General features: G+C 46.0%; 1 protein-coding gene across 1 annotated transcript in view; it reads right to left on the bottom strand.

The window, feature by feature from the left end:
- Positions 1–13,742, bottom strand: part of capn2l (calpain 2, (m/II) large subunit, like) — a 30,489-nt gene that overhangs the window by 510 nt on the left and 16,237 nt on the right. The window contains 3 exon segments of the mRNA XM_039613530.1: positions 150–208; positions 286–402; positions 467–545. Coding sequence (XP_039469464.1) covers positions 150–208; positions 286–402; positions 467–545 — 255 coding nt within the window.

Here is a 13,742-nt window from a genome sequence, read left to right as displayed (position 1 = left end):
AGAGCTCTGCCTCCTTACAGGTGAGGAACCCTTCAGGGGTCATGAAAAGGTCAACTCTTAATTACTCAGAGTCACCAGTAGGTGGAGCCTGCTTCAGCGTTGTCAACGCTGAGTGAGGATCGCTGTGTGGTTAATAATGAAGATGGTACCTCCGTCAAGTTGAGCTCGATGGTTCCTGACCCGTCTTTGTCCAGCGCGCTGAAAGCCTCTGCAGAGAGGAAATGGACAGGATGAAGAGGAGGATGAAGATGGAAACATCTGTGACTCAGGGCTGCGACGACTCACCGAACATGGCCTCCAGACGCACCAAGCAGCCCACGAAGTTGTCAAAGTCGATGGTGAGATCGGGTTCGCTGTAGCGAGCCACCAGGACCTGATGAAGCAGATTGTTCAGGGAGAAACCTGTAGCACACAGAGGTCAAACAGGTAAGCACTCGAGCAAGCGAACAGGCCTGACGAAGCTCACCTGCGTCTTCCACCGCCAACCTCATCTCCATGGAGCTCATGGTCCCTGAATTGTCCACGTCCCTGTCACGGTAGACTTTCTGACAACAGAAACACATCACAGCAGCGTCAGATCAGCACGCCAATGCCGCAATGACCTCTGGCTCCAGAATTGGTTCGCTGTCTGGCGTCACTGAAGCAGCAGGTGTGCGATCACATGATCAGGCACACGTCTGGGGTTCATTACTCTAGCTACGAGCGAGATCACATGAAAGAGGCGGAGTTTGCTGCAATCAAACCCCGCCTCTTTTGTGATTGGGCACAAAGCCGTTGGGCGTTTATCAATATGCGTACTTGTGCGTACTTGCGTTCTCGTGTACTCGTGATACGTCATCAGTCGGAGACCAAGGCTGTGTCCCAATTCAGGGGCTGTGTCCGAATTCAGGGGAAGGATGCTCATAAGGACACTACCTACCTACGTCACAAGGTAGTGTCCTTAGACAGACGGGTAGTCAGGAAGTGAGCGGCTTGGACAGCCCCCTTTTTTTCTCCATAGAAACTTTATTGAACAAACAATGAGTATCCAACATAACAGATGGGCTGTGGACAGCCTCCTAGCCTTCAACTCCGCCCTTACTTGCGTGTTTTTCCGGTCGCTAGCGCCACGGCGCGAAAACTTTAAAATGGACCCAGAAATGTCGCTCCGTTGTTTGGACAATTTTATTTCTCGAGGAGCTAGAAAAACCTTATCGTCGTCGCCCGCACGTTTTGTACCTTAGGCTCATCAGAGACAATCATATCCAGGTAAAATAATTTCCTTTAATCTACACGCATTTAGGAATTACTTAGCTAATTACACGGATAATTGAAATATCGCCGGCGTTGTGCCAAAAAAGTGTTCGCCTGCCAAAACTGATTTCCAATGTTTCCGAGTGTAATATGTGAAATATCTTTATGTATGTTGGTAAATAGACTTCGGTGAACATGGTTTACTAAGGGGTTTTATATATACAACAATTACCTGTTGTTCAAGTATCTTTATAACTTTATAATGTAGGTACAATTGATATATGTGTTGCGCTGTCTGCTGTCCTCTTGGCCAGATTACTCTTAAAAAATAAATTTCTAATGTCAATAAGATTTTTTTTTTTAACTGGATGAATAAAGGATATATAAAAGTCACTGCCAAAAACTGATTGCAGCTTCTACCTGTTACAGGAATGTTGCTGGTGGCTCAAAGTGACTTGATATCACTAATGAGGGACACATTTGACATGTTTCACGTATTATAGACCAACAAGTTATTTATAGCAGGTTAAATACGAGCAATCGGTTTAGGGCAAAAACCGGAAATCAGTTTTTGGCAGACGATCATTTTTTGCCACAACATCGGTCATTCTCACACATGTACTGTATCATATAAAATATATAAACTAAATATCTTTGAAACGTATAGAATCTTTTTTTTGTTTGTTTTTATACATAGCACTTTATCAAACTGTTGTCTGCTACAGAGTTACAAGTATTATACTAATAATATAGCATCCACCATCTCCTGCTTGCATATCTCTGAAAACATCTTAGTGGTGTGGCAGCCATGAGTGAGCCCTGCAAACCCTGTGGATGGACGATGCAGTGGACAGTGGGAGGAAGCATCCTGAAGCTCTCTTTGCAGACCACCCTGTGTGATTCTCCACTCGCCCACCAGAAAAGACAAACCGCAGGTCTCAGTTGCAGCAGCTCATCCACATCTGATCTTGCTCGGGCAGATTCAGCAACACTGCCAGAGACTTCCTGTAATCTATTACAGTTGTTAAAGAAACGGTCCAGGAACAGGTCACTCAGGTTAATCCTGTGTGAACAACTGAAAATATTGTTTTCCATCTTTACATACTGTGTATTTGAAATATTCTTGTTTAATTGTTATTGTTATTTACTTTATTGCTATCAAATAAATATCCAAGTAATATTGTTCAAAGTTAGCGTTATGTTCATACGTGTTACAAATGCCTGTAAATCAAATTGAGTTCAGTGACAATTACTGTTTGTTTGAATCAATTTATTAATAACATAAAACCTTTAAACTAATGCAACACATATAACAATGTAACAAATATATTCAAATAAATAAATTTCTCAATACATAACTCATTTGGGAACTAATCTTTCTAGAAGTGAAAACAGTCTGTCCGTCCTCTCCTGCTCTCCTCTCCTCAGCCTCTCTTTGCTGCCTCATGTCCTCTGATGAGGTCTAGCAGCTCATCATCTCTTTTCCTCTTTCTCCCTGTCGTGGTGGCTGAGCAGCCGTCATCGCTGTCGTTTTGGTCACCCACTGCTGTGCTTGGCCCTGGGTGTCCTCAGGAGAGAGGAAATTAGGACAGGAGGCTTAATGGAAGGCATCTGTCCTATCACCTCATCCATGGGGGCAAACCAGGGCCAAGTAGCAGCAGTGGGCTTCCCACTGACCCCCTCTCCTGAGCCTGGATACTTGCAATCCTAAAGGCAGAGGAAATCAAAAATGACAGCAGGCAAATAAAAACACCACAACAACTCTTAGTAATTGCACATTTATTAACTTGTGTTCTTGAGAATTATCTTCTTGATAACACACATACGTGCTTTTGTATTCTTTAAAGTTATCTCATGTCTTCTGGCCTGCAAGGGGTGACTTTCCCCTGCAGGCCCATCTTCTCAGAATTGTCCTGATCACACACAACAAATAAGAGAAGAAAGGAAACCATGGCAACTATGTTAATCCCTAAGCCCAAAGGTTTTCACAGCAGAACACCAGAGGAACACCGTCTGAACATCACAGCTTCTGTACAGCAGCGGTCCGTGAGTCGTTTGGTACCGGGCCATGAGAGTTGAGGCTCCGGTGTGAAATTTATGGTTTTCAGGGTTTTATCGTTAACTCGGTTTCCCTGAGTCTTTCCCTTGTTGTAGTTGTGTCTTATTTTGAAAGAAATATTTACACGTTACCATAGCGACCAGAGAGCATTAAGCGGCAGAGAGGAGGATGTTACTGTCAATATTGGCGCATTTTCAGGAGGACGCTGCTAATAAAGTTACACAGTTACACAGTACATTCACGTTTATTATTATATTTACAAAATACCACAGTTTTTGTCTTGGTCGGATCATTTTATGTGGTTGTATTTATCCGCGATACCTTAAAGGCCGCTCCGTGTCTGACATAAACCGGTCTGTGGCGCAAAAAAGTTGGGGACCGCTGCTGTACAGCATGAGGGTTAATAGGACCGCACTCATATGAATATGATGCGTAAATTGATTTATTCTTGTACATCCACGCCGTAGCGGCCCAATTCTTCACCCCAGTGAAGAGGTGATCGTTTTCTCCTCGTTTTAATAAATTAAGCCGTTTGGTCTTTGTTCCCCACAACATATCACCAATTCGAAAAAATCAAAATTAGCTGTATGTAAGCGGCAATACATGACAAATCGCGGGACCCCCGATACAAGCTGGTTTATGGTTATTTTAAAGAAAAGAAACATGTCTATGCAGATGCCCAAAGCTTAACAAAATGACCGCTATAACAATTTAACTTTTGTACAACCAGATTTTCATATACTTACATTTGAAAGTGTTTTCCTCTCCTGCTTCGACCACCATCGTTATCAGAAACAAATCTCCTCTATGACCCGCAATGAATCCTGGGATATAGTAGGACATGAAGGATACATCAGACCATCCTTAGAATTCAGGGCAAAGTAGGACGCATTTGTCGCCACATTTTGAGCTTTGAATTCAGACACCCTTCGTCGCGTCGCCGTGACGTCATTGCCTCCAAATATGGCATCGAAGCATCCTTCCTCTGAATTCGGACACAGCTAAGCCTCAAATTCGCAGAAAAGTAGGACGCATTTGTCACCACATTTTGAGTGCTCTTTGAATTCGGACAGTCCTCGTCGTGTAGCTGTGACGTCATTGCATCCAAATATGGCATTTTAAGCATCCTTCCCCTGAATTCGGACACAGCCAGGGTCTGCACGCTTGAAGTACGCATTTCAAGTGCGATTACGTCACCGCCACGCGACGACGGCTGTCCCAATTCAAAGTGCACTTCAAATGCATACTCCAAATGCGCCGTCGATTTCCCCAAATATCAAGCGTGGTCCGGTGCACGCTTCGTGGCCCCATATATCCCACAATCCATACCGCGGCGGTGGGTGTGAATAATTTTGCCGCAAAATACGGCAGAAGGGAGCGGCCGAAGAGTGAACTGTCAAAAGTAAGTACTGAATATGATGTCACTTATTTATGTGCGAATGTTTAAGAACATTAAAACATTACTGTTGGCCACATGTCGGCAAAGTTATGTGACATTAGTGATGTTTGTACTTTCAGCGGTAACTTGGTTTTAAAGCATTTAAAATATAATAATACAATAGTCGACCTTAATCTTACAGAGAATGTGATGATTTTATGGATAATTAAAGTCAGCCATATATCCACAAACACAACAAGCTGAAAGTCAGTGATGCTGCTCGGTTTGCAGTCCTGAATATGACGGCACAAGCAGGATTCACTGCACTGTTAATGTTAGCTATGTTATATTGCTGCCTCTGTTCGGTGGTGTCGAGCCAAACGGACTTTAACGTGTGTTTGAACGAGCTGACGGTTCACTCGTTAAGCTGAAAGAAAGATGCTTTAATCACAGGAGTCACACATGTGTCCACTGGACCATCTGGGAACTCTTCTTGTTTAGCACTCGTAATAACACAAACACTAAATCCTCCTTCTCTTGTGCTGTTTTGTAGCAGTGTATACACCTGAGACTGTCACCTGTCTGTCTGTCCTGCACTCTCTCTCTGTTTCTTTCTCTCTGATTGTGGAATAAAAGTATGAACATGTATTTATAAGTTACACTTGTGTTTGAATCCTGCAGCTTATCACACATTTGATTTCCATGTGTGACAACTGCAAGTGTCCAGAGTGAGGACAGACTGAGGGACCCACTGCTGCACATCATCTGTGAGGCTTTGCACCCCTGATGATCCACCAGGACAAACTCAGCAGTGTGTGAGGAAGAGGAGGAGGAAGAGCCAGCAGCAGCTGACAGATGGAGAGAATAGACAGACTGTTCCCTGTTTGTGAAGGACTGCTAGGAAAGTTTAACATAACTAATTGTCTGTCCTGAATCAGTCTTATTAGGTAATGTTCAAATAATGTTATCATCCCAGTGTTTTCAGTGTGGGAGAAAGTACTCAGGGCCTTCAAGTTACACACTATGAAAGGCAGCAACAAGTTTAATATTCAGAAACCTAAAGTATGTATCAGCAGCAGAATGGAGCTAAAAATAAATGTTTGTTTCAGTTCTATGAAGCTTTGAGTATTTTGGATTAGTAGCACTGCTGTGTTTGTTGCATCATATTGCTGTAATTGTTTATATGCTTTATATATTCTGAGCTAAGTTGATCTATAGTGTTACATCATATTCTATAAGGATGTTATGTGTTTGTAGACTTTCTGCCCAGTTTGACCCATTTAGCAGAAGTCAGCCTGTTTAAGGCTCTGATATCTATTCTGTATGACTTAAAGCAGTTATGACATGGTCTGATTTTCTCACCCAATAAAGGAATATTTCATATATCAGTCTGATCTTCATTCTATCAGAAACAGTTATCACAGCTCGTACATTTTCTTTTTACACATATATGTAAGCACTGAGCCAAATTTAGTAATGCCAACATATTGAAAGAACAATGTTTGTCTCTTATATATAATACATCTGTATATACACTGTCAGAGATACTTGTCTTTGAGTGAAGATTTAAGGTGATAGGAAATATAAATAACTGCAACTTGAGTCTTTGACCCAGAGTTCAAGCTCATACATATATATATATATATATATATATATATATAATCTGACAATACATATAATATTGTCCATATTATATTAACATTACCACAGTAAGATGACTTTAGTCTCTTGAACAACATTAGCTAATTGTTATTTACTAACTAATCTTGAAATGACCGTTCAGTACAGAAATGAAGCCCAACTATCATGTTTTACAGAATAGAATTAGAATAGAATTAAACTTTATTGTCATTGCACATGCACAGGTACAGGGCAACGAAATGCAGTTTGCATCCATCCAGAAGTGCTTTAGTGATATAGATATATTACAATATATATTAGCAATAATATAGATATGCAAGTATATTACAGAAATGGGTCTATTGTGGTATGTTATAATGTACACGGTATGAAGTATGTTGTGAATATTCTATAACTATAGGTGTGTACAGGCTGTAGTGAGTACAAGCTATGTACAGGATATGAACAGGATATAAATATGAAAAACTATACAGAATATGAAATAAATAACTTTACAGAAGTATGAGATATACAGTTATACAGAAATGGGAACTATGCAAGTTGTAAACAGTTGTAAGGTTAAAAATTATTGTATGTACAGAATGATTATTTACACAGAGCTATACAGTAGTGCAGTTAAGATAAGTGAGGGTGTGGATACAGTCCTGTGGTCTCAACTGATCAAAGTGATGTCATGACAAAAATGAATGACCAACAAAACATTTTTTCTCCTTCATTTCTGTCACACAAAGCTGTCTGAAACATTTCTCGCGGTTAGAATCATGGTTGCTAGGCAACCTGAACAGCGCGACGAAGGCTAGACCGTCCCATTTCACAAGCCTCTCACTTCCGCACTTCCCGTACTAGTAGTACGCACCGTACGTAGTAATGCGTGGTGTGTGCGTTTCAAGCGTGCAGACCCTGAATTGGGACACAGCCCAAGTACTGTTTCAATTGAACGCGCATCAAGCCGAGAACGCGAAAAAGTCCCGGATGTGTTCTCGATCCGCCCGTTTTATCGAGCATGCATCGGTGTGGACTTGGGACAGCTATATATCCCAGAATGCATTTCGTCCAAAACTCAACAGCGGACTCCCGGCACATCGTTTTCACCCCCCCCCGCCCCCCTGCGCGCGGACTTCTCACTACTCAGGTTAAAGAAACCCCAGCAGCTGTCTATAGTATTGAGTGTCCACTAGAATAGAAATAAAAGCGTTCTAACATCTCACCTGCTTGTTTTTATTAAGGTATGTACACGTATGTACATGTACACTATTTTTATTAATAGAGGTTTCACTACTGAGGTTAAAAATGATATATAAGTCACTTAGATCACTTCTAAATGTTAATGTTTGGTTTATTTCAGTGTTTTATTTGTTCCTGAGTAAACCGGTTTGGCTGTGATTACAGTTAAGCTTCATAACATGTTACTCACAGTTAAATTAGGAGGGGGCGGCAGTAAAACTCGGACCTGTGACATCATCACGTCGCAGGTGTTCCAATTGTACATATCGCGAGTCCGTGCTCGCGTTCTCGGCGGGTGCGTACTCACCGAGAACGCAAGTACGTACTCGCGTACTTGGGCATTGATAAACGGCCGTTGTGTATCCGAGGGTGAAGGCACCACAGCGGATGGAGGACGAAGGAGCGCTAGGACCAAACTAATCGATGCTATCAATATCACACAGAGGTGGGTAGTAACGAGCTACATTTACTCCGTTACATTTACTTGAGTAAGTTTTTGAAAAAAATGTACTTTTTAAGTACCTTTTTTGCACGATACTTTTTACTTTTACTTGAGTACATTTATGAAGAAGAAACGGTACTTTTACTCCGCTACATTTGCAAAATTCGACTCCTTACTTTAAAAAAAAAAATTAGTTTAACACATTAACACATGCCGTCAGTGGAGTTTCCGGTAACTTTTTTACCAATGAGACGTGGCCATACAGTCACATGACCAGTTTGAAACCGTGGCGGGCGGAGCGGCCCAAGCGTTTCAAAGTAGCGGACACACGGAAAGAAGAAATATGATTGTAGAGTAGTGATGGTAAATTTGATTCTTTTTACTGAATCGAGTTTTAATGAGTCACTCACCAAAGTGAATCGGGTTTTTTGAGTCATTTGAGTCACTGAGTCAGTTGACCAGAGAGTGCCAAAAATGTACATTTTCACTCAAACTTAATTTGTTTCTCTTTTAATGTAAATCCTACTGCTAAGATGAGTGATTCTTAAAGAAAACAACTATTTTATATAGCAAAAAGAGCAAAAAGAATTTCTAAAGGGAATATTTATTTTGTTTATTTTTATTTTATTAGTATTGTCCTTACATGTGTCAAATATATATTTTCTCATCTAAATGTCCACTGAGCTGTGAGCCAGGGGGCGGTAGTGCTTTAAACATTGGTTGCCAACCAAGAAGAAGAAGAAGTAGCTGCGAGCCAGGAGGGAGGGGGAGTGTGAGTGAGTGAGTGATTCGTTCGCTCTATGATTCAGCACAGGAGGGAGGGGTTAGCGAGTCATGAGTGATTCGCGCTTTATGATTCAGCACAGGAGGGAGGGGTGAGCGAGTCATGAGTGATTCGCGCTTTATGATTCAGCACAGGAGGGAGGGGGTTAGCGAGTCATGAGTGATTCGCGCTTTATGATTCAGCACAGGGGGAGGGGTGAGCGAGTCATGAGTGATTCGCGCTTTATGATTCAGCACAGGAGGGAGGGGTTAGTGAGTCCTGAGTGATTTGCTTACGCTTCTGATTCAGCACAGGAGGGAGAGGGTTAGTGAGTCCTGAGTGATTTGCTTCCCCTACGATTCAGCGCAGGAAGGGAGGGGTGAGTAGCTCAAATGTGCTGTTAGCATGTTAGCAGAGCGATGCTACTGTGAACCGAGGAGCTATTGTCTTGATGTGAGCTTCTACTCAGGGTTTTTTCTTCCAGTTCAGAGCAGAAATGTTTTTGTTAAGATACTGGATGTTGTGTTTTTCTTCACAATTTGAATTATAAGCTAGATATATTTCTACTAATGAAATTAGTTTGCTAACAGCAACAGGGATGAGTCAGTGAGTCAGTTGCGCTTGTGAATCATGATTCACGAGTCAGTAAAGTGATTCTCGAGTATTGAACGATTCGTTCATGATTCGCGCATCACTATTGCAGAGTCTATGCTAGAGCCGAAGAGGATGAACACCTTTGGCCTCACATACAAAGAATGTTTCGCTTAAAAGCAGCACAAAAGAACAGCTATGTCTGCAGTGTGTCTACAGGGAGAGCCAAAACAAACCAACTTTTCAGCGTGAAACAACTGAGGAAACGGTAAGTTTTCTCTAAATATCTTTTTAGCTCCTCTCCGTGAATCGCTACCTTATCGTGGTGGAGGGGTTTGTGTGTCACAGGGATCCCAGGGGCTATGTTGTCTGGGGCTTTTGCTCCCTGGTAGGGTCTCCATGGCAAATTGGTCCTGGGTGAGGGACCAGACAAAGAGCGATTCAGAAGACCCGTATGAAAAGAACATCGAGGGAACAGTTTACCCTGCCCGGGATAGGTTACCGGGGCCCGCCCTGGAGCCAGGCCCGGGAGGGTGCCCGAGGGCGGCGTCTGGTGGCCGGGCCTTGGTCCATGGGGCCCGGCCGGGCACAGCCCGAAGAGGAGACATGGGCCCATCCTCCCGCAGGCCCACCACCCGCAGGAGGCGCCATAGGGGTCGGGTGCAATGTGTGTCGCGGCGGCCAGGAGCGGAGGCCCTGGCGGACCGATCCCGGCTGCCAAGACTGGCAATAGGGACATGGAATGTCACCTCTCTGGTGGGGAAGGAGCCTGAGTTAGTGCGTGAGGTTGAGAAGTACCGGCTAGATATAGTCGGGCTCACCTCACGCATGGCTTGGGCTCTGGAACTAGTCTCCTGGAGAGGGGCTGGACTCTGTCTCAGTCTGGAGTTGCCCCTGGTGAGAGGCGGCGGGCTGGGGTGGGTATTCTAATATCCCCGGCTTGCTGCCGTACGCTGGGGTTTTTCCCAGTGGATGAGAGGGTTTGTTCCCTGTGCCTCAGGGTCGGGAACGGGTCCTGACTGTCATCTGCGCTTATGCGCCGAGTAGCAGTTCAGAGTACCCAGCCTTCTTAGAGTCCCTGGGGGTGCTGGAAGGTGCCCCACCTGGAGACTCTGTTGTCCTACTGGGAGACTTCAATGCTCACGTGGGTAACGACAGCGAGACCTGGAGGGGCGTGATTGGGAGGAACGGCCTCCTGATCTGAACCCGAGTGGTGTTTTGTTATTGGACTTCTGTGCAAATCACAGTTTGGCCATAACGAACACCTTGTTCGAACATAAGAGTGTCCATAAGTGCACGTGGCACCAGGATGCTCTAGGCCGCAGGTCGATGATCGATTTTGTAATCGTATCACCAGACTTGCGACCATATGTTCTGGACACTCGGGTAAAGAGAGGGGCTGAGCTGTCAACTGATCACCACCTGGTGGTGAGTTGGATCAGGTGGCGGGGAGGACGCTGGACAGACCCGGTGCACCTAAACGCGTGGTGAGGGTGTGCTGGGAACGTCTAGCAGAGGCCCCAGTCCGCGAGATCTTCAGCGCACACCTCCGGCAGAGCTTCAACAACATTCCGAGGGAGACGGGGACATTGAGTCCGAATGGACCATGTTCAGCGTCTCCATTGCCGGGTTGCTGCATTGAGCTGCGGCCGCAAGGTGGTTGGTGCCTGCCGTGGTGGTAATCCCCAACCAAATGGTGGACACCAGAGGTGAAGGGAGCCACCAGGCTGAAGAAGGAGTCCTATCGGGCTTGGTTAGCCTGTGGGACTCCAGAGGCAGCTGACAGGTATCGACAGGCCAAGCGGAATGCGGCTCGGGCAGTGGCTGAAGCAAAAACTCGGGTGTGGGAGGAGTTCGGAGAGGCCATGGAAAAGACTTTCGGACTGCCTCGAAGAGATTCTGGCAAACCGTCAGGCGTCTCAGGAGGGGAAAGCGGTGCTCTACCTGCACTGTGTATAGTGCTGGCGGTGCGCTGCTGACGTCGACTGAGAAAATTGTCAGGCGGTGGAAGGAATACTGAGGACCTCCTTAATCCCACTGACACGTCTTCCGAGGAGGAAGCAGAGTCTGGGGATGAGGGAATGACCCGCCAATTTTTTGGGTCGAGGTCACTGAGGCAGTTAAACAACTCCTCGGTGGCAGAGCCCCTGGTGTTGATGAGGTCCGCCCGAGTTCCTGAAGGCTCTGGACGTTGTAGGGCTGTCCTGGTTGACACGCCTCTACAATGTTGCGTGGAGATCAGGGGCAGTACCCTGGACTGGCAGACCGGGTGGTGGTCCCCATCTTTAAGAGGGGAGACCGGAGGGTGTGTTCCAACTACAGGGGATCACACTCCTCAGCCTCCCTGGGAAAGTCTATGCCAGGGTGCTGGAAAGGAGAGTTCGTCCGTTAGTCGAACCTCGGATACAGGAGGAACAATGCGGTTTTCGTCCTGGTCGCGGAACACTGGACCAGCTCTTTATCCTCTCGAGGATACTTGAGGGTGCATGGGAGTTTGCCCAACCAGTCTACATGTGTTTTGTGGACTTGGAGAAGGCATTCGACCGTGTCCCTCGGGTGTCCTGTGGGAGGTGTTGCGGGAGTATGGGGTGTCTGGCCCACTGCTACGGGCCATTCGATCCCTATACAACCGTTGTAAGAGTTTGGTTCGCATTGCCGGCAATAAGTCGGACTTGTTTCCGGTGGGTGATGGGCTCCGCCAGGGCTGCCCTTTATCACCGATTCTGTTCATAATTTTATGGACAGGATTTCTAGGCGCAGCCAAGTGGCGGAGGGCTTCCACTTGGTGGCCTCAGAATCTCATCTCTGCTTTTTGCGGATGATGTGGTTCTGATGGCTTCATCGGTGGGGGCCTCCAGCTCGCACTGGAACGGTTCGCAGCCGAGTGTGAAGCAGCAGGAATGAGGATCAGCACCTCCAAATCTGAGGCCATGGTTCTCAGCCGGAAAAGGGTGGAGTGCCCACTCCGGGTCGGGATGAGTTCCTGCCCCAAGTGGAGGAGTTCAAGTATCTCGGGGTCTTGTTCGCGAGTGATGGGAGAAGGGAGCCGGAGATCGACAGACGGATTGGTGCTGCGGCTGCAGTGATGCGGACGCTGCACCGGTCCGTCGTGGTGAAGAGGGAGCTGAGTGTAAAAGCGAAGCTCTCAATTTACCGGTCGATCTCGTCCCGACCCTCACCTATGGCCACGAGCTGTGGGTAGTGACCGAAAGAACGAGATCGCGGATACAAGCGGCAGAAATGAGCTTCCTCCGAAGGGTGGCTGGCCTCTCCCTTAGAGATAGGGTGAGAAGTTCGGCCATCCGGGAGGGGCTCAGAGTAGAGCCGCTGCTCCTCCACATCGAAAGGAGCCAGTTGAGGTGGTTCGGGCATCTGACAAGGATGCCCCTGGGCGCCTCCTGGGTGAGGTGTTCGGGCATGTCCCACCGGGAGGAGGCCCAGGGCAGACCCAGGACGCGCTGGAGAGATTATATCTCTCGGCTGGCCTGGGAACGCCTTGGTGTTCCCCCGGATGAGCTGGAGGAGGTGGCTGGGGAGAGGGAGGTCTGGGCTTCTCTGCTTAGGCTGCTGCCCCCGCGACCCGACTTCGGATAAAGCGGATGAGGATGGATGGATGGATGGATGGATCTTTTTAGCTGTGGTTAGCTGGATGTCAGTCTTATGTTACAGCAGCTGTGTCGAGCTCGAGCTGCGAGTCATATTTCCGGCGCTACGTTGTAGTGAGATATCTTTGTGGGTGTTTTGTGCAGCTTCGGCTGTCTTTTTAACTGCTCGCTGGTTAGCTAGCGTGAGCTATAAGCTAACAGCTAGCCTGGGTAATGACGCTAGAGTTCCGCGAACATGCAAACAGCTCGTCTTTACTGCTTTAACTGTTAAAACAGAAGGCAATACTGCGGCTGACAGGGTGTATTATGTGAAACAGCAGCTTGTTTAGTTTAAACAGTCTGCATTAAGCTGGGCAAACACTGTGCGATTTTTTTCAGTCACGTTATTCCGCTCCTGCTCAAACTGTACAATTAAATTGCAGGGGTTAGAAGTTCATAGGTCTCGATGCAGGGTCTCACACTATACGGCCTGATGCTCTGATGCGACCTGAGTGCTCAAACTGTGCGTCCATAACATGAAGCTTATCATACAAAATCTGTCCCTCGCTCTCCCTCTCTGTCTTTCACTCACACAGACACACACACACCATCAACTCTGCTAAATTACTAATGAAAAACATTGACCAGGCAGCTGTGATTGAGCAGCAATGTCCATCCAACTCTTCATGGTTGTTGTAGTCGTGATAATTTTGTGAGGCCACATTGAAAAGCCTCGGATACGGAAGCGTAGAGCTGCCACCCAGGCAAAAGAAAAATAGAGCTATGTCACGTTATAACATGAAAGGTTTATTGTTCTAACAATATAC

Source organism: Oreochromis aureus, linkage group 6 (assembly GCF_013358895.1).
Source record: "Oreochromis aureus strain Israel breed Guangdong linkage group 6, ZZ_aureus, whole genome shotgun sequence".
Lineage (NCBI taxonomy): Eukaryota > Metazoa > Chordata > Actinopteri > Cichliformes > Cichlidae > Oreochromis > Oreochromis aureus.
Note: the sequence above shows the minus strand (reverse complement) of the source record. Positions and strands in the feature narration are given on the sequence as shown.